Source organism: Kryptolebias marmoratus, linkage group LG13 (assembly GCF_001649575.2).
Source record: "Kryptolebias marmoratus isolate JLee-2015 linkage group LG13, ASM164957v2, whole genome shotgun sequence".
In the NCBI taxonomy this organism is placed as follows: Eukaryota; Metazoa; Chordata; class Actinopteri; order Cyprinodontiformes; family Rivulidae; genus Kryptolebias; species Kryptolebias marmoratus.
Window position 1 is genome coordinate 17,306,378 of NC_051442.1, and position 25,204 is coordinate 17,331,581.

At 36.3% G+C, this 25,204-nt stretch overlaps 1 protein-coding gene across 1 annotated transcript in view; it reads right to left on the minus strand.

Moving 5' to 3' along the window:
* LOC108233822 (roundabout homolog 2) overlaps window positions 1–17,629 on the minus strand; it is a 91,943-nt gene extending 74,314 nt beyond the window's left edge. The window contains exons 1-2 of the mRNA XM_025005172.2: window positions 17,025–17,629; window positions 10,165–10,491 (exon numbers count right to left, since the gene is read on the minus strand). Coding sequence (XP_024860940.1) covers window positions 10,165–10,491; window positions 17,025–17,079 — 382 coding nt within the window. The 5' untranslated portion in view covers window positions 17,080–17,629. The remainder of the gene's footprint in view (window positions 1–10,164; window positions 10,492–17,024) is intronic.
* Between the last annotated feature and the right edge of the window lie 7,575 nt (window positions 17,630–25,204).

Consider the following 25,204-nt stretch of genomic DNA (forward strand, 5'->3'; position numbering starts at 1 on the left):
ACGAAATAAACATTTGAAATATATGAGTTTGTATGTAATGTATGAATATAATATACAAGTTTCACTTTTTAAATGGAATTACTGAAATCAATCTACTTTTTCATGATATTCTAATTTTGACCAGCACCTGTACATAGACATAAGTTTCTACCAACTCCTTTTGGCGAGGGGCAATAGAAACGAAGCTCAGACAATACCAGAGAGAATCTTTGCAGTGGATTGCTGTTACTACAAACTGCAAATTCATTCCTGGTTCAAATCTTAGCTGAGACTTTTGTCTGGACAGTTTGTATTCATTTATTCTCAGAATTGTCTCCCCATTGCCTTTATTTTATTTCACTATCCATACACCTGCTTAATGAAGTAAATGATTTGTCTCACAGTATTTAACCGCAATTTGAGAGCATGTGGTTGAAAGTCGCTGGTCTGAAGTGAACAGTCGATAATGCAACCATGTCTTTGTCCAACAACTGCTGGAACAGGTCCTAACCTCTTGTGATGATAACCAGGAAAAGTGAATTTTAAGAGTGAATGAATATTACATTTATTTGCAATACTCAACTTAAAAAAGTATAGAGCTACTTTTTGTCTTTATTTGTTGTACTTTGTGCAAATCTGGAAAACACAGTTATATGATACTTGAGTGAGAACAAGTTGAACTTTATGCAGATTAAGGCTGTAGGGTGTTTCAGCTTTTTCTCAGTTGTCTAATTTCATAAGTTCAGGGCTGGCCCTCCTAACCACACTGGCAACCATAGAAACTGAGAACAGGGTCGCTTGTACTCACCACCTAAAGCTACAAGAAGATTTAATCAAAAACACAGCACGCTCAGAGATGCATTAGTGGACTCTTCTAGTTAATTCTTTTAGGCTCCTGTTTATTTTTGCTAGCCTTCATTTTAATGCCCTTCAAATAGCTACTGTAAATTATTATTATTATTATTATTATGTTCCAGGTTTGCACACAAGTAACTGATGGCTGATTACAGGCTGCCAAACAGCGGCAAGATGTTCAAACTAATAAAAGCACCACTTTGACTGGGATTACAAATGAAATAGGAACACATCAACTTTGCTATTTATTTATATATTTTTACTTTGTGTCTGATCAACTAAGTTTTGAATAATTACACATTTAGCACAGGCATAACGACAGCTGTACAAAACAAACGTGTTCATTATTACACTTTTCAGTGAAGGTAATAATATTTTTGCTTGTGTCTGAGCTTGTATGTGCATGTGATTATTTGTCTGTTGTGTTAGCAAAATATCTCTTAATCCACTGAACAGATTTCCTTGAAACTCTCAGACAGAAATCATAAGATTTACATATACAGCAGATTAATTTATTGGTGCCAACCCCTAAGTTAGGGTGGTTGCCACAGCTAAGCAATCTTAGGAAAGACACAAAAATGCCTGTAACCCAGTTAAGTTTTACAGATACTGAGCAAAAACTAGGGTGGTAGTGGGTGAGCATCAACCCCGAAATATACTCTGAGCACTCCACACTGCACAGCACTTTTGCCTAAAACTGCCATTAACTTTTTGTGTCAACCTTGTTTGTCCGTTAGCAAATTACTACCAATAGATGGATTTTATTAAACTGCCAGAAAGTAATCACTGGATGCAACAACTACAAATCATTGATTTTTTGAGTCAATCTAATTCAAGATGGCCACCACAGCAACACAAAATGGCTGTAACTTAGTCAAATTGACATATATTGAGCTCCATATAACTCCATAAAATTGTGAGCGAATTGCATTCCTTCAAGGAATGGTAGGCACATAGTTGAAGCTAGCGCTTGTCTCATTTATTTTTGTGTGTACATAACAGCTATGGATGAAAGTAAGATGCTCAGTTAGCTAGTTAAGATTTTTAACATTTTCCAGGATCAGAAACCACTTATTGAATTATAATCAGTGGAGAACAAATTAGGTAGCATTAAATTTTGTCGAGATCATACCTAAAGTTGCACTGGTGGAAGTGCAGATGTGGCTATATGTAATGAATAATCTAAAATGACTAAAACTCAAATTTTATCTTATGAGCTGAGAAAGATCAGCTGAGATCAGACAATTCTATTTGCAATACAGGTTTCCAGAAGCAAGAAGTCAAAAAGGAAAAGGTTCTTATTAGGGCTTCTGGACAGGTTCAGTGACCTCCCTATCTGCTCATACAAAACATCTGCCTGACAGGGTTGGCAGGCACTAACTTTGGATATTGTCAGTTGAAAAAAAGAAGTAGCAAATTGTCACTTTTTAAAGCACATTGAAAATGCCTCTAAGGTGGATTTGAAAGTGTTGCACATTTTCTTTTTACCAGTGCTAACTCTGTTTTAACAACATAACTCTCACACAGAGCTCATGTCTAAATCTCTTGAATATTTAATCAACCAACAGTGTGTTATATGCTACTTTGAAAGCACAACAGTGGGTAAACAGACACATCCAAGTGATGTACATTGTGAAATAAGACCATTTCAAGCCTGGAGAGAGCAATTTTCACTCTCCAATTAAACCAACTAGCCTGCAATGTTTATTGCATACTCTATTGCCCACTGGCTTCTTTCTTTCTGAAGCTAAGGCATACCACAAACAGATGTTAAATTTAAATGAACTTTAATAGTCCTAAATTGAATAAAATATGCTTTGTACACAAGTATTTGGCATCTTGTGGAATGGAACATAATTAATTTCCATTCTAATGATGTTAATTTGGTTTGGTAAAACACATTTGCAAATGAAGGTAAATTGTTTTGTGTTAAACTTTTAGCTTTGCTTGTTTTAATATTGTTCAAGTACAGTTAATCCCAGAAATGTAATGAAAAATATGTCAACTTCTTTTTCTTTCTAGAAAACACAAAAACGCAAAACAAAAATATTATTTTCAGCTGAAGGTCCTTTTTGCCAATTGAATTTACAAATATCAGTTGAATATTTTATGTAGCTAATCAATTCTATATAATTGAGAAGGATAAAAATGAAGCCAGTAAGATGAAAAAACTGTGTATAATAAATTAATCTGACAGAAAAACAAGGATTTTTTTCTATTCTTTTGACATCTCTCAATTAATATACTCTCAGCCCTGCTGCTGCATGTTTTCAGTTGGTATCTGCTGTCATCCTGCTTGTCTGTTGTTTGGCCCTAATGCACATCACCACATTTGGAGAAAATCAAACACAGCATATCAACTAAAGCACTTCATACACTTAAGCATGTTGTGTGGAGGTGTGATGATTTGGTCATCTTTGCAGGCACAAGATCTGGGCACCTTGCAGAAACTGTGTTGACCATAAACCTTCTGCAAACCAAAGTATTCTAGAGTCAAATGTGAGACCAGCTGCCTGACAGCTAAAGCTTGGCCAAAATTGGGTCGTCCAACAAGACAATGATTGCAAGCACACCAGCAAATCTCCATCAGATAATCTGAAAGTAACACAAGCCAGAGTCAAGACCCATACTGGACTTAAAAGAGCTGTATAAACAGATGTCTGTAAACCTTGCAACTGATGCAACTTGTAAAGCTGATCGGGACAGAGATTCGTTTGCAATGTTTTAAGAAAACATTAATGTCAAGTAGAAGACAACTTGAAGTTATTGCTGTTAAATGTGATTCTACAAGTTACTGAGTCATGGGGTAAACTTCTTTTTCTTCACACTGCTTCTGAGTTTTTACTTTGTTTTTGTTAAAAAACAACAACTATGTAATATGACATTCAATCTTAAGTTTTTTTTTTCTTACCTGTTAAGATCCAGTTAGCATCAGATGACTGTTTGTTTGCATGTAAAACTGAAAGAAGTGGACTTTAATTATTAATTTAAAAGGAACTATACCACTAATGCACTACTCCATTGGTATTCTCTATGTCAGAGATTTTGCCATCTATGCTTTAAGTTATTTAAAAAGATTTCTTTTCATTATATCTTTTTCTCCCTCTTGTTTTTTAAAAGTTATGCAAGTCTAGATGCTTTTTTACACCTTTTCTTGAGATGGGACATGGAAGATGCAAGTTTTAGAGCTGTAGTTGCTAGAGGAACACTAACTCATGAGTGTCCTGTAACATATTTATTGAATAGATTACCAGATTCATATAAGCAGCAGTGTCATCCCCATACCAAAACAAAATAATTTATCATTAAATTTCTTGTAGAAAAATCACACTTCCATTAACTAAGAAGTTAGTAAGCTTCCAGTCAAAACTAAAATGACTGACTTGCAACATCTTTAGAAAACAATCTGGGCATCTCTTTTTTTGTGAGAATGCCAGCACAATGATGTTAGAATTCATCCCAAGCTAAAAAGGTCTTTAGGCTTTAAAGCACCACTGATCTGGTGTAGACCTGTTGTTGCTGGGTTACATTAGACTTGTAATTTCTGCAGCCAGCACTCTCCCTTTGAATTTTGCACTCAAGTTATTTGATATCAAAATGTTTAGTAAATGTGAAATGTGAAATAGTGTGGCATATATAGATATATATATATATATATGAGACACAAATAATATGATTATATTACATAATGCACAATCTTGGAGATTAAATAAAAAATCTACTCATGTTTTTCTACTAAAATGTAAAATTGCATCTAATCTTACTATGCAGTACAGTAGTGCACTAACAAAGCCTTTGAAGAGACTGACTGTTAAAAACCTGGCTGAGTGACAATAAATATAAATCTAATTTTTTGGAACAGTCAAATACACATCGAGGTTTACTTATCCAGAGTTCTGTGCTAATGAACACCCTTGTATTGGCTGACCCTCCACCCACAACTCCTGTCAACACATCATTGTTGATTCCTTTTGGTCCACTCTTAATAGTTTAAAGAAGCTGCTCTAATTCCATCACCAGCCACTCAGTCTGATGATTAGTGCCAGTCGGCCAATGGCCTCGAGGTTGCAGCTGCAGCCTCTAACTTAGCAGCCTCGAAGACATGGAAAGCCAAGTGTGATTGTACACATTGACAGCATGTGGTGGCTGATTATCAAAATTATATTTGTAGCTGTGAGAATGAAATGACAACCACAAACACAATTTATGTTTATCAAGGTAAAAATACAAGACCTTAGAACAACAAACAGACATGGCCTTGTTTCTCTGTGAAATGGCTGATGTTATCTTTTGTGTCGAATATGCACCTGGCAAGTCTGCTCAGGAAATAGAATTTCAATGGAGGTGAAAATGCTTCAGATTTGTGCCACATGATGTTTTACAAACTAATATTGTAAATATTCTCCCTCACTAGCCTACGGATCAGATTTTCTTTTTTCAGTGTTTTCCTTTTATTTTTATTTACAGTTGCTTCAGAAAATATTCAAGTCACTTCACTTTTTACAATTTGTTCATCCTTCTCTCTGATGCTATAGTTGTTAAACTCATTCAGTACCTTATATTGTCAAAGTTAAACTGAAATTTTTTTTAATTTTTTTAAATTTATTTAAATATTTGAAACATGACAACTACAGTATATAATAATTCAGACCTTTTGCAAAGATACTTGAAATTTAGCTCAAATGTCTCCCATTTTTCTTGATAGCTGCTAAGCTGTTCCTACACAGAGATCTGAATCCACCAGTGAAAAATTAAACTGAACATTATTTAAAAAGCTATGCTTCTTTCTGTAAAATGACTTCTAGTTGTCAATGCATATTAGAGCAAAAACAAAGCCATAAGGTCAATGAACTGCCTGCAGAGCTCAGAGACAGGGTTGTTAAGGCACAGATCTGTGGAAGGCCACATATATTTTTACTGCACTGAAGTCTCCCAGGAGTACAGCAGCCTCCATGATTTTCAAACAGAAGAAGTTTAGTACAACTAGGACTTTTCCATGAGCTGGTTGTCCAGCCAGATTGAGTAGCAGAGGAAAAACGGCATTATAAGAGAGGTGACCAAGAACCTGATGATCACTCTGACTAAGCTTCAGAGATCCTGTGTTGAGAGGGGACCAAGTTTCAGAAGGACAATCAGATCTGCAGGCTTCAAGTAATCTGGGCCTTCATGAGTGGTTAGATATAGTTACTGGCCTTCTTTTTTTGCTGTTGTTTGTTTGTTTCTTCAAAACATTTCATCTCTCATTCAAATGATTTCTTCAGTTCTAATCATGGGTTTTGACCTTTATGGCAGAGTAGCTAGATGGAAGTGTCACTTCAGTACAAAACACTTGAAGCCACTTGAAGGACTCTCAGGCTGTGAGGAACAAGGTTATGTGGTCTGATGAAACCAAGATTCAACTGTTTAGGCCCAGTTTTTTTAACATTCTGTCTGGAGGAAACCAGGCACCATTTCTCATCTGTCCAACATAATCACAACAGCATAACATGGTGGTGGCAGCATTATGCTGTGGGGGTGCTTTTCAGCAGCAGAGACCGGGAAACTGGCAAGGGCTTAGGGAAAGCTGAATGGAGCAAAGTACAAATATGTCCACAATGAAAACCCATTCCACAGAACTCCGGACCTCAGACTGGGTCAAAAGCTCACCTTCAAACATGCCAATGACCCAAAGCACACACCAAAAACAACACAGGAGTGGCTTAGGGACAACTATGTGAATGTATCAGCATAGTCTAGCCACTACCCTGGCCTGAAGCCTATTAAACATCTCTGAAAATGGCTGTCCACCAACGGTCCCCATCAAACCTGACTGTGCTTGACAGTTTTGAAAACAATGGCAGGGAACCACTTAAATCAGTCCTGCAAAGCATGTTGCGGCAAAACAGAAAACAAATAAAGGCTGTAATTTCTGCCAAATGTATCTGAACACAGTTAACAGTCTAAATACTTAAGTAGATGTGATTGTTCTGTTGTTTTTTTTAAATGTACAAAAATTTACAATACTCTGTTTTCACTTTCTCATCATTGGGTACTAAGGGTAGATAATACTACTACTACTAAAACTACTACTACTACTACCAATAATAATAATAATAATACCAAAAACAGGAAATAAGTTTAAACAATTGTCGCAGCAGGCTGCAGGATAACAAAAATTTCTAAATGTGAAGGAATATTTTCTGAAGCCACTGTATGCAAGTCTAGGCAGAAAATAATAGCGTTATATAAACATTAATACATTCATTCCTAAGTAATATAAGCTTTGGGGTCACTGGAAATCTCTTTCCCTGCAAATCTACCATTCAAGGAAAAAAAAACAAAACAAAACAAAAAAAAAAACATCATCATCCAAAAACATTTAATACAGATTAAACAATAAAAAATGTTGGTATTGTCTCTGTGTTAATGCAGTTGTATTGATGTAAACCTGATTAGCCACAAGAAGTAAACTGATAAAAGCCCCAAATTTTAAAACTGTCATAGGCTCTACTAACAAATGAGTAGAAATAAATGTCTCTGTAGCTAATTAATAGAAAACAAATGCTGTGAGGTTGGTTATTTGTTTTGCCAACCTGCCAGCTGTAGATTTGTTTGGCATAGCTGCATAATTTACATATTTTAGGCTCTGCTGCCATCTCAGACAGCTGAAGTGTTTTGCATCAGATGGAATGAATAATGCCTCGTCAAATTTCAGTAGGCTGAAGCTCACAAAATGCATGACAAACCACCAAAATTGAGCTTGTACAGCAGAAATGTTCCCCGCGGGAGCAGCACCCCTCTGGTTAGCTACATTTTCTGAACCACTGGTTAAGATATGTTGCTACAACCCATTAGGAAATTTGCAGTTGTGTGTGGACTCCTGAAGAAAAAAATAAGACCATTCTGAGCTATACTCATTGTCAGATCATCCCCGCAGCACTTTCATCTACCCACTTGCTCCCACCCGGAGCTTTGCATGACAACTTTGGCTGCAGCAATACTGACGAGAACCTGAAGCCCTGCGGGAGTCGTATGATTCTTCTTCCCTGAAAATATAATATCCTGCAAACAAAGAATACTAGCAGCTGGCTTGGTCATTCAGTTTTTGATTTTAGAGAAGCCCAAGCAAAATAGCCTACTGGCATTGTTTAAGCATGTTAAAAAAATAAAACAAACATAAGATAACTTGGCAGTAGTAGCTAAGATTGCTGAACAATAAAACAGAAAAAGCTACAGTATTTGGTTTATAACAATACAGTCACGCACCTAAAAATTGTAGCACATACGTGACATTTCTTGTGTTCAAAATAAGAACACAAAAAGGTCCTGTGGTGAGTCTACATGGTTCATAAAGCAACTAAAGATTACAGATCTAGAATGATGTGATTTTCTTGAGAAATCATCGATCTCTCAGAATGTCCTCACTCAGGAATGATGGTTTTGTACACATATATTTAGTCAAATGCACACCAGTGGGTCTCAGGGATGGCTTCAGGGATTCTGCATGCTGCAATACATCATCAAGACTCACATCATTCCAGCATTTCATAAAACATAAGAGCTGCTCAGGGGCAAACATTAAAGCTTTATTTTGTCATATCTAGATTTAGCTAGTGCGTGTCGGATTCTCCACTGTTAAAGCACTATATCTTACTTTTCCTTCACGTGTTGCTGATGAAAATGCCATATCGCTCCTTCAGTATTACAGCTAGAAAATTAGTCAGAGCTATAAAATACAGATTAGCAATATGGTGCTTAAAGAGGACCAGAAAATCCCCACAAATGTAGTCTGACACAGTCATTGTGTTCATAAAGTCAGTCTCTATTCAGTAAAGGGAATCATTGAGGCAGCCATAACAGGACTCTCTTGACACCAACGACAGTTTTGGGTCTCTGGCTTCTTTATGAGAGGGAATTATTCACAAGCTTCAAACACAGCTGTACAGTTTAAGATGCCCAATGTAAATGGTAAATGTAATGCAGTGTGAATTCTAATTACAGTCAAAGGGAGAAACTTTTCTAACAACTTTAGCACTAGACTGTAATCTAGTTCAGCATCAAACACCAGAATATCTTTGTGTTTGTAAAACTTGGTGCAGTTTTTTTTGACGAACATACACACATATGTATGCATGTTTGTTCGTTTTTTCTTACATGCTTGACTTTTCAATAAATGTTAGAATTTCCAGGACAAGTAACTTTTTGTTAAGATGAAAAAAAATGCACAAAATATCAGCTGACTGATCAGTTGTCTAACGCAGAAATGGCATCAAAGACAAAAATGTGATGTGGAGCACAAAAGGTCAAAAGGATCTCAAAAACCATTTCAACTTTACTTGCTATGAGGTTTATAGTTTTTATCTGTCTTTTTACCCTTCCAGACCATGATTTTCTGATAAAGCAATGTACAGACCCACAGCAGGTCATATATACCCCAAAGCTCCAACAGCAACATAAAGACCATAATTTTGACACTGACAATTCCTTTTCTTATCACACACACAAAGAGACCTTTTACAACAAAAATACATAAATAAAAATAAATAATTTATGGTATAAGGTAAGCCATTCATAACATTATCTCTTGGTCTCATCTTTATATGGTCTAATATTCTGCATTTTTTAAAGAAAACTGCAATATAGTGTTTGCTTTGAAAACCCCATCTATGAGAGCAGAAAGCAGAAAACAAAGAGTGTGTTTGTGCGTGCATGCGTGTATATCAGTGTGAGCGTCCGAGCATGTGTGCATCGTGTTCATGGCAAGAAATCAGCTCTGTTTAGCACATAATGGAAATGTGAATAGCCCAGAGCGCCTTTCTCCCACCCAGGGAGAGATCTGGCTGGGAGTTGGCTGCATCTTTCCAAACCCAAACAGTGAAAGAGAGTTAGCTAGGTTAAAATCCTGCCCCCCATCCCTTCTTTGCTCCTCCCTGGAGCGGTTCACAGCTTTGTCCATACATTACTCAAGCAGGTCATCCAAACAGGTCTCGCCAAGAGTCTGAAAAACATATTTACACACATACGTGCACACGTGCTCAGCATACACACACTCCCGCGTTTGCAGGTTCAGCCGAAAGGTGAAGCTGCGCATATTATGACAGATGACATCTTCTATGGATCCTGTAGCACAACTGCCCCAAAATGTTACACTTAATTTAACATGAACCCTACCTTTCTCAAATGCAACATTTACACATTTTCACATTTTCATACAGCCCATGAAAGGTTACCAACCTTGACACATCCTGCATAACCATTTTTCTTTCATGCAACACTGAGATTTTATTGACCGTGACATAACCCTTTTTTTTTTCTTTTGGCTCAGAGAACATGATGAAAAGTCAGACTTACATGCTACTTCTAGAGATGCATTTCGGCTTACGGCTTCTCCCAGATAGTTTCGGGCAACGCACACATAGTTGCCATCATCTGGCTTGCTGCGTCGTCCATGCACAATGCGCAGGAAGAAGAGGGACCCGCTGGGAAGCAGCATTCGGTGGGAGCGAGGATTCTCCCGGTCCGTTTCCACACGCTCCCCATCTTTATACCATTCCACCGTGGGGGTTGGACGACCTTCTGCTTTACAGTTAAGAGTGGCTGGTTCCCCTTTGGAAACAATAAGGTCAGAAGGGTGCTCAACAATGCGAGGAGGAGAATCTTCCTGGCGAAGACGGGACCCTAAAAGAAAACGAGAGTAAGATGTCCTGGTAAAAAACAAAACAAATAGTCTAATCATAAGATTTTAAACCAGTCCTATTGCATCCCATGATATAAATGAGAAATGTGAATAATTGTGTTTATGAGGATGTACACAAATGGCATTGCCTAAACCTTATCAGCTAGTAAAAGCAAATACAAACAAAAGTGAACTCTAAAACTGAAGTGTAAAAATTACTGAATAAGAGAGAATACAAAACCTAAGTATTTCATCCAACATCTGCTCAAACAAATTTACAAATAGGTCTGTAAAACTGTAAAGTAGAGCAGCATCATGTCATTTCCTTCTACTTGAAAATGTCACGACCCCTGCCAAGTGCTATATAAAGTTCATCTCTCACTGGGCTGTGACAATTGATGACTAATTGGAAACACACAATTACAAGAAAATATGCTAATTTTTACTTGGAATCACAGTGAATTGGTAATTATGACACATTTGGATACGTATGTAACTGCAAATAAATTGCAACATTTGCGTGACATAGTACCTGCACATGATGTGCAAATACAGTATTTTTGTCTCACTTTAGTGATAAAATGTCTTAATTTTGTGAAAATTTAGTCAAAAACTTTCTTAACCATGTCTCAACTTGATTGCAATTTATTCTTCTTTTTATCTCTAATCAATCATAAATTGGTTTTATAGATCACCAAACGCTCTTAAAACTTTCTGACAATTCCTGCACTTGACTCATGGAAACTAAACTGGGAAGAGTTCAGCATGGGTTCCAGATGCCTGTGATAACCTTGTGATTATTCTGAGAGAGAATTTGTCATAACAATTTTTCAAACATGTTCAAAATTCCAGCAAAACAGGAATGAAACTATATGTCTCATGCAATAAAATTAAGAATCTTTGCAAATATTCTGAGAGATTTTGGAAACTCCCTCACAAATGCTGTACACAATTTGTTGCAAACAGTCCCAGTTCAGTGAACTACAGGCTTAAATGCTGCTGACAAAAGGGAAAAAAGGCATTTTCATCTAAATTACTGTGTTACATTTTGCACAGCAAATGTTTTATAAAAGACTAATGAAATTTTACTTGTGTTTTTAAAAAGACAAGGGAGGTATATGAGAGATTTTTTAATCAGTCCACCTGAAAATAGGATTAAAATGGTAAACTATTGAATCCGTTTGTGCTGACATCACTTCTTAAAATTAAATCAACTATGCAGAAGCTGATCTGAATATGTTTAGGATTGGGGAACTGAATCAAAGTAAGAATTTGGTGCAATCCACTGGCTTTTCTTAAATTAACGGTTTTTAACCAAATGTCACTTTTATATCTTACTGATTTTAAATATATTGTACAAACAAACCAATTGGATTTTATTCTAAATCTGACAATATCAAGTAAAACTATAAAAGGATTATATTGAAATTAATTTGATTTAATAGACTGATTTATGCTGAACTGATTTCTATGTCACTGTATTTGAAGAAGACCTATTGGCTGGTTAGTACAGTATCCTGAATTTACACTATTTTTTAAAACTGTTGCAATATAAAAGAATAGAATTAATTAAATTGAATTGAATTGAATCTATCAATTCCTAATACCTTTGATGAAGTAAGGTTTTACTTCTTTCAAAACATTTTTGAATGATCAAATAGCTATATTTTGACTAATGTAAATAATATATTCCCTTCTTTAAGTACTGTTTAACCCATCTTTATGAATGCAAATTAGCATGTTACATAATAAAGATATTAGTTTACTGTAACATCAACACTAACCATACAATAAAACAAAACAAAAAAAGGTTGTTTATTAAAGGAAAAGTGATAAGTGCCATAAATACAATATAACACGATTCACCAAAGGTTTAGTTATATAAGACTAGCAATCAATTACTAACAGTGACATTATTTATTTGTTTGCCATATTATCTTGGATTAGTGATAGCTATAAAGCAAAACCTAGTTTTATTTATGCTGTTTTCAGATGTTGCATTGACCACAAGTCAAACTGGAGGATTGTTTTCACCCAAAAAGGGTAAGAGCATTTTGCAAGATATGCTAAAATTTGCTGCTCTGGTCATTTTAATGTGAGGATTTACATGTATTAAAATAAAACCTTTTAAAATTGAACAATTTAGTCAGTTCTTCCCTCTAAATATTGTTCACAGGAGTAAACCATAAATCTAAAAAGTATTTGTAAATAAGACTGGTAGAATACAGCTAAGTGGTATTTTATTGTAGTTCCTGAAAGAAAACTTAATCTGTGTCCAGTTCATCCTGCTCAAGTGTGGCTGTGTTCCTGCAAGGAAGCTCCTGTGTTTGCTTTTACTGACAGGAGCTGAAATATTATTACATCTTATTAGCTTTTTCATCAACGCATTCCATCAAACACTGACATCATTAAACATGTTGTCTCAGAGGGAGGATTGGATTTCGCACTTTGCACTGTAATATGCAGGATGAATAAAGGTTACACTTCTCAACAGTTTACATAACTGTATTATTGTGCAGAATTTATTTTTTTTAATGCCGCTTAATCCTAGCTACAGTTCTAAGAATAATGTCTTAAGTTTTTAAATCCCAGCCCAGTTAGCATTTCAAACTCTCATTATTCTTTCCTTTCACAAGAAGGCCAAACTTATCTAAATTTGGTACCGCTTTACAAGTTCCACATCTAAACTTGACACTAAAATGACATATGTAGGTATATTGTTTGTTTACAGGCATCCTAACTCAAATCTGTTTCATGGTACATGAGCTCATTAAAAAAAAAAAAAAAAAAAAATCTGTGTTAAAAGGTTTCTGTCTTTTGTTGTGTTCATGCAAACAACATAGAATGTGATGTTTCAGCTGCTAAAGCAGACTTTTATAAGGTGAATACAGACATAAATACAGAATAGTGTTGTTCTTATCTTTTGGGCTTGGATGGTGACAAATATACAAATTGCACCCATGATGATTTCCTGCTACGCAGCAAGCAAAATAAAGTTGCAAATGTGAATAAAATTGATGTGACGTTGGTAATGTTAAGAGGTTTGTTGACAAAAAGCATTCCATTAGCTGGTAACAATATGAACCGGGGTGATACATTGTGTTTCAAAAAAGGCTTTTAAAGCTCCTTCTGCAGTGTATCTTCTTCATGTGTGTGGATCCATAAAAAGCACACAAACAAACACAGATTTGGTGGAATACTAACTTTGTCTAATTGGTTGTTTGCACTGAGACTTCTCAAAGTGGTGCAGTCAGACGACAGAATTTAAATGAGTTTTTTTGTTTTTGTTTTTTAAGTCGTGGGTGGCACGTTGAAGCAGCAGCTGGTGTAATGTCATATTAAAGCAAGAAGGTTCTGTGAGGTCCTGTCAGTCTTTTTGCCCCTGAGATGTACTGGTGAACGAAATTTGTCTTCTTTCTCAGTTCATGCTCTGGGTGACCTTTGACCCTAAATGGATATGAGCAGGGACAAAAGAAACAGATTTATTTTAAACTTCTTATAAGAAAAACATTTGGCCATATTGAAACAGGTTTTGTGTGTTAGAAATGCTTCATGTCTTGTCTGTTAGCGATGGCTTCATCCCTAGTTTGGAGAAATAGCTGAAATCCAACCAGATTGACCAGCTAATGGCTAGTCTGAACACAATCAAGACCAAAGTGGATTGGTGCCATCTTAGAACAGTTCAAGTCTTCAAGTCAACGGTTCATGTGAAAGTGATTTAACAGACATTTACAATGTTGTCAGTTTTGCATTGCACAGTAAATCACATGGAGTTTTATGGATTTTTACATACCTAAATAGCACCAGCAGTAGCAACATGTAGGACTTTCAAGGCATCCAGGGGTCACGTCTACCAGGAATTCTTTTATGCTTTTGAAAAAAACACTGTGTAATGTGAAACTGACACCAGAGTAAGGGTTAAAATAATGGTGTTTGCATACACTGCTGTGAAACTTTGAGATGTTTTAAGAAGGCAAAATTTACTTTGGAAGTTGGTTCATTCAGACGAGCCATTTTTGGCTTGTCAGTAGAGTTTAAAGAGACCCATTTTCAAAGGAGAGTTTGCCTTTGTTCTTCAAATCTCACAACAATGTTCGCCAGAATGGTTATTTCAACATTAAATAACTGAATAACTGGATAATCCAAAATCAGTGGTGATAATTTTAAGATATATTAAGATATCATTCTTATAAAGTACTATGAGATCAAGAGTTAGGAGTTGTTTTAAGACAGCAGCAACCCACTTTGATCTTAGCTGTTTTAAGACTAGCCATTAGCTCATCCTTCCTGTTGTATATGAACATGGTTTCTCCAAACTGAGGCTGCTCGTGAAGCTATCTACAACAAGCAACATCAGAATTATTAACCACCACTGAAGGCCAAAGGCAAAAAATAATATTTTTGAAAGGCAGTGGGCAATAAGAATATTTCAAGGAATGCTAGTCTTTTATTTTTTATGACTTTTACACGGAAATCTTTTCAGTATGGGCAAACTATTGCTTTAAATGACACATAACAAAAAAAAACATTTTAGGAGTATTGTTCAAACTATTGCAGTAAAAAAATACAACAGTGATTTAGCAAAACTTTAGAAAGCTTCTTTACATAATTAGCATGTAGAAGGCTCCGGTAGCTAAAATGTACCTCATCTACAGTAGTGACAGCTGCAAACCTTTAAGCATAAATATTATGTGTCCAATTTTCTACAACAAGTATGTGTTTATAGAGAACTGTCCATGGTGCTGAAGCAGAAAATCAGAAGCTCGTGGAAGAAAACGGCCTGTTTTAGGGCTTATAAGAAGAGGGTACGCTGATAAAAGTCAATTTAAGGTGACAGCCTTCCTCCAGTGAAGTTCAGAAGAACTCAATTTGAGTTTCTAACTGAAAGATTAATTTGACTGTCAAGCAAAGGGCACTCATCATTCAAGTATTGTCCATATTTCAAAGCGCAAGATTGAAATGTCAAATTACAAAGCCACCTCTGAAGATGATTTTAAAATCAAGATTTATAGAAATCATACAGTCATGATGGGCACCCTTTGTGCTCCAAAAACAATGTGCTCACACTGCTCTCATTATTAACCTCTCCACCAGATCACAATTTACAAACGTTTGTCAGTGCTGTCAGTCAGAGAAAAAAAATACTCCTTCTGAGAGACATTTCACCGAAGTCAAAGTTTACACTGTGCAGGTAGTTACACAAACCTTATGTACTTGTTGTCATTTTAGCGTTTAGTACTTTTCTCAATCTAATTGCATGAAAAATCCAGTGAGGCAACACCAAAGATCAACAGCAATCAATACAAACTAGAACCTAAGAAAAGAAAAAAAGCAAAACCTAACAGTTTATTCTGCACCTGTCTAACACTGTCTATAAACCTGAAGCTCACCATTGAGATGGCATATACAGCAGTGTCTGTTTTTTGTTTGTTTTTCTTAGTTTGTTTGTTTGTTTTAGAATTTGATGTCACTTTTACAAATCAACCAATTTGACTTTTTCTATAGAAATCAGTGCAGTTGATGGCTGATCTAAAACACCAGTTTGTTTAGTTTTTGGTCAATATGTATATTTCATTTATGCTTAAGCTGATTGTAGCAGCTGCTGGTGCATCTTCATTTTTCTACTTTGTAATTGATTAACAGGCATGGTCAATAACTGTTTTTTTTTAAGTGGACAATATCACCTGATTAAAACAGGTCTGCCAAGTAATCAGTCTATGACTAGTCATTTTTGTGCAAAATAAAGTCAGAACTACCAGAGTCCAGGAAACATCTGACTATGTAAACCCGCTTCATGTGCTGTGAACTATTGCATCACATTTACTCCAGTGAAACACAGTTGTGTTATATGTTTCAGAGTTCAAAATTTTGATGGATGAAGCAAGATTTCCTGTTCAAAATCACGGACTTTTATGCAGATTTCTTCACAGTATTCTTTTAAGTGCAACAATGAGGAGACAGTTTCCAAAAGATTTGTATCTGTGTCAGAGCCACATCTGGAAATTTAAGTGCGGGGTATTTAGCTTGAAATTATTTAGGACCACTAGTAATCTAATAGAAAAAGCGAACTGTAAAAACAGTGAAGAAACAGAGGCAAATTCGAATGACAAAAAGACAAACAAAGTAAAATGCAAAGTGTGTAGAAGATCAAACAAACATTGACTGGTGTCTGTTTCTTTTAAACAGACAAACACACAAAAAGTAAATTTTATCCGCTTGAACACGTTAAAAGCACTTGAATGTCACATGCGATTTGAATTTGGTCAGACATGAGTTAATTTTCAGCTGCCCTCATGAATAAATAAGCATTTTTTTGTCTAACGAAGTCATTAAAAGAGTTGGTCTGCAGCAATTTCTTATATCAAGACGAATTCTACCAACAGTAACACAAAATCTCAGGAGGGAAAAACGACAGAATCAATCGGGAAACATGCACAGCGCTCGGCATATTCTTGGGTCAAATATGCTTCGTGTCACATCACCTTTTCCAAAGAAAGCAGCTGACGTTAAAGAGGAGATAAAACCATCAACTTACCGTCGGTTCTGGTGCACAGAAGTCCACAGAGGAATAAATAGTGTAGAGAACCCATTCTGGCATATTGGCCTCGTATGAGCTAAGGGCGCATGAATTCTCTTTAATCAGAATAAAGCAATCAGTTGATCGATCAGTCCCGGGTTTTTTTTTTTCTTTTTCTTTTTCTCTGAGGAAAACTAAAACAAGTAAAATGAGCAAATTCTCAGCCGCCGGAGGGAAATCTTTCTCATTCACATGTCCGTTCCTCCTCTCCAAGAGCGCACCAGTAGAAAAGCTGCGGTCTGTCGGCTCTCCGACACGTTGGCAGTCTCCACAGTCACCAATTCAAACATCACCGACGCCCCCTTTCCAAAAAAATAAAATAAAAAAAGAAGAAAAGGAAGAAGAAAAAAGAAACCCCCCACGTTTCAGTCAGTGCCGTCCCGCCGCAGTCCGGTAACACATCACCGGGTCCGAGGAGCAGCGGATCGCGTCCATCCTGACGCGGGACAAGCTGAGAGGATGAAAGGTGGAAACGGGATTGAGTCAGTCAGAGGTGAGGAGCTGCAGGCGCAGCAAGGCTCAGCATGGCTCAGCCCCTCCTAGATCCACCCAGCTGCCCTGAGACAAACTAACCCCGCCACAAATCTCCACATTACATCCCAGAGGCAGCTGGAATGATGGGGAGTGGAAATCAGCTTCGGGTTTATGTCTTATCGTCCTTTATGAATTAGAGGTGTAGCATGTTATGCCCAACTGAACATTTTAGGAAACCGTTTTTTATTTTTTTTGCAAACTACATATAGGCTACACAATAAACTAAAGGCTTAGCATTCTTTGAAATAATGCATATTGCCGCCTTTCATGCCAGTGTTTTAAACTATGATCATATTATGATGAGAAATGACAGTTACAGTCATTTCAGTCAAACCTTCAAAATAACATATCTTGTCCAGTGTCTTAGCACTTGTGTTGTGATTAACTCTTAGCTATTGTCACACCAAGTTTTAAGTCACTGTCTATAAATGCAACTGGCTTGTAGTCACTTTTGTGTAAGCTTTGGCCAAATAGTTAGGACTGCCATCTTGAATTGGGTCGACAGGGTTAGCTCTAAAAGTTCATGTCAAAGATTTAAGCAAAGATGTCATTGTTGGAGTTTAGTACCTTAAGTATGTGCTGAGAATGATGCTAAGCTACTTCTATCTGTAAATGTATCCATTTTTTGTGTTGTCTAAAGTCAACTGCCTGTGGCAGCCATCTTGAATTGGGTTAAGTCCAAAAGTAAACCTGTTGTAAATCCCAATCATTTCTTTCTGAAACTTGCATTAAATTCTGTTCAGCGGTTCATGAGATATTTTGCTACCAAAGAGACAGAGATGATTCTAATAGTCACTATAACAGTTTTAGAGACAGATGTTGGGCAATCAGTCAGTGCTAAGAGTACAAGTTAAGGCTCATTTTTATCTGCTACCACATCAAATTTTATGTCGATAACCATGAAATTGACAGAGTTATAGACATTTTTGTGATTGTTAAGAACCTTTTGCTGAAGTGGCCATTTTGTGCTGGATTAGCTAAAAAAGTTAATTTGTTGTAGATGTACATCTAGTTATTACACCCTGAAAGTTTAATTAAAATTCACTCAGGGAATCATAAGATATTTTGATATAGGTACAGACAACCAAACACACAGAAACAGGCAAAACATAATTGCTCCAGCTGTGGGCAGTAAAAAACCTGTCCTGGTTTTGTTTTGAGATAGTCAGTAAACCATCACATTACAGCAAAATGAATCTTCTGATATATCACATTTAATTTGTTCTCAAAAAGCTGAACCTTTCTAAATATTCTATTGACTATAAATATATATAGCATAAACTTAAACATGCAAATATTCACACATCATTTAAACAGAGCTACTTTATTTTGCCTACTATTCATTATTGCCTGCTGCCACAGGCAGAAGGTCATAATAGTTATGCCTATGTCTGTGTATGTTTCTGTGTCTCTGATAGCAAAATATCTTATGAATTACTAGACATATTTTATTGAAACTCTCAAAAAGTAATAATTGAATATGTATCTACAACTGACTAAGCTTTGGAGTCAACCCTATTCAACATGGCTGTGCTAACCATACACAGAAATGGGTATAACTCAGTCAATTTGACAGAACTGAAACATGTTTTGAAGCCAACATCAATGACAATATAGACATACAATACATTTTTTGTTGAATATTAAATTAAAAAAGAAATTCATATATATATTTTTGGTAATTCTGAATATTGAAGAAACCACTGTGGTGTTTTCAGCTTTTTCTGTGACCACCCTGGAACTGTGACGTCCGCTGAGCTGCTGAGGATCAGCCATTCATCATACCAGCACAATATAGTTCAGTTTGTTGGAATTAATTGTTCGAACTGGCCAGAAAATACCACTGGAATTTTTTGTCTTCCTGAAAGATAAAAACCTTCCTCAGACTGGGATCCATAAGCTCCTATTTGAGAATTATTATCAGAATTCTGGTTCGGATCACTTCAAAGGGAAGCACCACTCCAACCCTTAGCTTCACGCAACAAAAACAGGACCTTTTGCCACAAGCAATCCTAACTATTTTAATTTTAAAAGAGAGGAGGACATCTCCACAAAAAATAAGGTGAGAAACAGTTTTATTTCAAACATGACATGAATGCAAGCCGTCATTAAAAGGTATGAGCTGCTTACAGGCCGACAGCCTGAGATTAGTTTGTGATTCAGAGCAGTTAGTTATTTATGAAGAAATGTAAACAATCCATGTGTGATTAAACATTCTTGGCTGGCTAGGGCACAGCGCTCATCATGAACCCAGGATGGAACTCTGCCCCACAATCACCTACTTTGGAAATTATTGACGTAAACACTAAAACAGTTTATTTAACTTTTAGGTCAGATAAGTGGACCCCAGCAATGTTGTGTGGATGTGTTTCACTAAATAACATTCATGATATGTCAATTTTTGGAGATATGATTTCAGTTCAGCTTGAAACTAAAGTTTGGTGTGATGGTAGCTGAGTAACACCAGAAAATATATTGTGAGCACTGCACATTGCACAACATTTTTGCTTCAAACTTTGGCATCAAGTGTTAGCATCAAATGTGCCTGTCTGTTAATCAACATTAACCAACATAAAAATTGCTATAACTCCATTTTTTTTTTTTGATAATGAACTAAATCTGGTTTGGTAATAGCTGAAGGTCATCCTGAACCTTCTCTGTGAGTGCTAACACATCTAGCTAGATGTCAAAATAATGCATGAGATTGTGGGTGTCTTTCACAAATTTGACCAAAATGGTTTTAACACTATCCCTTCCCAGCATATGCTGATTTAAGTTTAAAACACTGAAACACTGGCATGACAAGTGCAGGGAAATATGCATTTGTTTAAGGAATGCTAGGCCATTAATTCCTAATGTTTACAGTAAAAAAAAAAAACAAAACAAAAACAAAAACAAAAAACACAAGGTGTGAAGAAATGGCTATTCATTCCTGCCTGCTGCCTTAGGTGTTCACCCTTCCCTTTTCCCAATTCTGCTCAATACAGTCAATAGCATTATAAATGCAGAGCCCCACAGTGAGATGGCTGTATCAGGTGCTATCGATCCAAGGGGTTCAATTAAACCATTTTTGGCGCAGCATTGACAGAAGCAGATCGAATAATTGCATATGATGGAGGGAGTGTAAAGAGAGGAGAGTTAGTTAAAGTGGATGAATTTCATCCACCTGACGAAAGGAAATTTAAGATATCAAGACAGGTACATTTTTACTCTGGCAATATCTTCGGTCAAGTTGATGCAGTGACCTTTCCTTTCTTGACGAGTTTTACTTGAGTAGTGCAGCCTTAAAGCATAAAACACAAAAAACAAAACAAAACAAACTGTTGTACTTGTAAGGTTTTGGAAAAGTATTAATCCTAACTAACTTTTCTTTTCTTTTTTTTACCCTGAAGAAAGGTAAAATGATTGGAAGATTTAGATACTAGATTTTGAAACTAATGCCTTTTATGTCAAGTTTGTACTGAATTTGACATTGCTGAATTTCAAATTCAGGGTTTCAACAATGCAACAAGAATAACAGAAACCAAATGAAGCCATTAAGATGGAATTTATAATCCCATCTTACGTTTGCATATGTCTTGCTGTTTTATAGTGTGTTCAAAATGTTGCTTTAAGAAAACATCACAACATCCCACGTTGACATATCTCATACTCTACCATATGCAGCATGCCCTTCACAACAACTTGTCAAAGAATATTGTAGCATGAATGCAGCAATTTAGAAACTTAACATCATATTAATGAAATTGAAAACAATAACACCATTACACAATTTCATGCTAAGATATGCCAACACTTTGCACTGCCATAGTATTGCGATGTACTTCTACTGCTTTTATATGTGATAAGTGTTGCTATTGTTTGTCTTTCTTAACCATCTCATTAGAGCTACATTCAGTGATGTATTTGTTTCTGGTCTTGGCATATCCAGCTATCCATTTTCTTTTATCAATTTCTCCTTTCTGGTGCCTATCTCTAGCAGTCACTGTGTGAGAGGCAGGGGACACCCTGGACAGGTCACAAGTCCATCACAGGGCCACATAGAGATAAACAAGACAAAAAACATTCATGCTCTCACTCACACCTAGGGACATTTTAGAGTCATCTTGGCATATGTACTGTGTAAATACAAATGTGTTCACCAAGATATGTGGTTTCTGCTGTGTGCATATTGTGTTGTCAGAGTATATGGAGTACCAACAACTTAAACAGCATTTTATTTATTTTCATTTGGTTTTTTTTGTTTGTTTTTGGAACAATTTGGGTACTATGTTCAATCACATAATGTGTACCAGTTCAAAAGACCAACACATTTAGTTGCTATTCATTCCACAAACATGGATGTGGAAGAAATTGATGTGCATGTTAAAACTGCATATTGGAAAAACATTATGATAAGATTGTTGAATATTGCAATAACAAAATCAGTTCTGACAGTCTCATATGTTTTGTCATTACAATGTTCACAGCACTGTCTATGTCCAAGATGTGTGCATTTAGACAAGTGGAGGTCCATTACGTTGCCAAATTTATGTTTTTTGCATGCAGTGTGTGTAAGTGATTTATTTAAATCCTTTTTAATATTGATATGGCACACATTGATATTGCAATACTGACAAATTTGATATACTGTGCAGCCCTAGTGCAAGTAACTGTTGTGATGTTGGTTTGGACTTTACCTATAGACAAGAAGAACAGAAAACAAACAGCCAGACTGAAATATGTCAGAGTAGAGCAACATAGAGCGCTAGCAAGATGGAGACCCAGAAGCTTGTGGGTGAACACATAGCTAGAGGCTGACAATTGGCTATTACCACAGGCTGATGGAAGAATTGCAGCAGGATGATGCTGATGGACATCAGATATGCTGCAGAAACATCACATGTAAGAACAAAACATCACACAAACAAAAACAATGAGTTAGGTATGCCATGATGTAGTTTAGTCCTTACTTAATAAACAAGATGACAGAAACATACTAATAAACAAAGTGAATCAAACAGAAAATCTCAAAAAACAAATACCAAGAGCCCCAAAACCATGACTGAATGCATCATTGATTTTACATTCCCATGCTTGTTATATACACCACAAACTAAAACGTTTTACAAAGTATAATTTTATTTATTTTTTTTTTTACCTTTAACCCACAAGAAAAAAAAATTGCAAATATGTGTGGTGCAATAGTAAAAAAAAAGTGTGACAGTAGCATACAATCTGAGTAAAATATTGATGTCTCAATCGGGATTAGTATTAATTGTAATTGACTTCACAAATATGATGAAAAATGTGCTTTTAGGTAATCAGAACTGAGGATAAAAGAGAGGTTTACAATCATTTTATAGTCCTACAAACAGAAAAAAGACAGAAAAGGGAAGTATGGAAACCGAATACCAACTTTGAGGTATTCTGCAGAGATAACGCATCATATAAATCAACACAGTAAAAATAAAAATAGTAATTTTCTTCTGTTGGAAAACAATTTGAAATGCATTTCAGCACTTCCCGGTAAACTAAAAGCTTCAGCGCAATCAGGAGGTTTTAGGAGGAGCACTTGATTACTTTACAGAACCTTTAAGACAGCTGAGTTTGTATTATTATGTGTCTTTGACTATTTTAGCGGACTACATACATGCTGCTTTTTGCAAGTTTATGTGTTTTTTAGTCAACATTTGCCAGTTAGTTTTAGGTAGACATCATAGCATTTGCACAAACACAAGCTTTTAAAATATTGCGTGAGACTCACAAAACACAAAATTTGGGCACTTCAAGGCAATTGTGACTGAGTAACACAGAGAATGAACATACTTGTGGTCATTAGAAATGTAAAATTACAATTGTATACTCCATTAGTCTTTTTTTTTTTAGAAATCCAAAAGAAATTCATTTCAGCAAAATAAAAAAAGCAAGGAAGAATAAATCAAGCTCAGTATCCTAAAATAAAAATAAAATACATTTAATGCAGTCTTTTGCAATCGATGCCCTACCCCCACTCATTAAAACATGGACATAAACAGGTTTCCAGGCACCCTGGGATTCTGGTGTCCATGTCACACGAACCAAAATCAAAGGGATTACCAGCTCTCATCAATCTACCTTTGGTCACATGGAGGAGACAGTGTCAAGGTCAGAATTTTTGTCTGCACCATTACCTACGCGTAGCCATGTTTGCTCAAGCCAGGAGAGCTGGCAGTAACAGATGGTGTGTGTGACAGTGTGTTCAACACCAGCCATGGCCAGCTTTACTGAGAGGAAAACAGACATGTGTCCTGACCACTGAGTCCAAACACGTATGCAAGTGCCAAACCTCTGCCTGAAAGCCTGGGCTGCTCAGCCCTTAAAATTTAGCCCAAACATCTTAAAATTCATTAGCTCTGACCGGGGGGGTTTAGTCACCTTGTGAGTCTGTGTGTGCTTTGGGTATTTGAGATGTGATTATGTTTGTCTGCATGTGGACAGAGTTTCAACATGTTACGTTTATAAATGTGCAACATGAAGTCACATGGTGCTGCTGATTTTTAGTAACTATCCATGTTAAATATGTAATTGTTCAGTTAAAGCAACAGTGTAAATATTTTGAAAATACAAATTGAACAGAAATGAAACCTATACAGGGTTGTTTTCATTAATTCAATAGATTACTTATAGTCTTTGCAGTTATTGTGCTACTTTGGTTAGGATTTTCTTTTAACCTTAAGAAGGTCATTTCTAAAACATCTACAGTAGCCAAAGAAAATCACCATTTGCTCTGGAAAGAAACATTAACATTTAGGTCTTTTACAGCTTAGGTGCACTTCAAAAGAAAGAATGGCAGATATTTATATGTATTCAATTGACTGAAATATTGAGCCTTACAGCAATGATGGGTTTATTATTCTGAACCTCCCTAAATTCCTTCTTTCAATTCATTATTTTGAAATGGAGACTACTGCTTCATTTATGTTCTGTTTTGTTCCGTAAGACACCTAAAATTCTACCATTCAAACTATGTTTTTAGCCCAGTGTTCCTTGAAAAAATACATATAGCTTGTCACCTTTCATGCTAGAGTTTTAAACTTAGATCATCGTATGCTGAGAAAGGACAGAGTTATGGCTGTTTAGTCAAACCTTGTAAGTGACGTTATTCATGAACTCATGCAATATTTCTGCAAGATATAATACTTCTTGAAAATTTGCCGAGAATGACCCTTAGTTAGTATCACATAAAATATTACTCAATATCTGTAACATTTACACAGTTATGGCCATTTCTTTGTGACAACTAATGTTAATTAGTTGTGGTGACTGCCTTGAATTCAGTTGACTCCAAACGTAAATGAGTATTAGATATGTATGGCGTTACTTTTGTGCCACCAGGTTGAGTGCGCAGTGACACTGATTTGAGAGTACAGACCGCTCAACTCTGACAAACTGCTCGCGCTCGGCTCTCTCCGTGCGCGCTCGGCTCTCTCTCCGCGCGCTCGCCTCTCTCTGCTCGCGCTCGGCTCTGACAAACCGCTCGCTCGCTCTGCTCTCTCTGCGCTCGCAACCCAAAGTTGTATGTAAATGAGCCACGCCACCAGCCAATCACAGACTGGCCTCCTTCGTCTTCTTCTTCGTAGAGT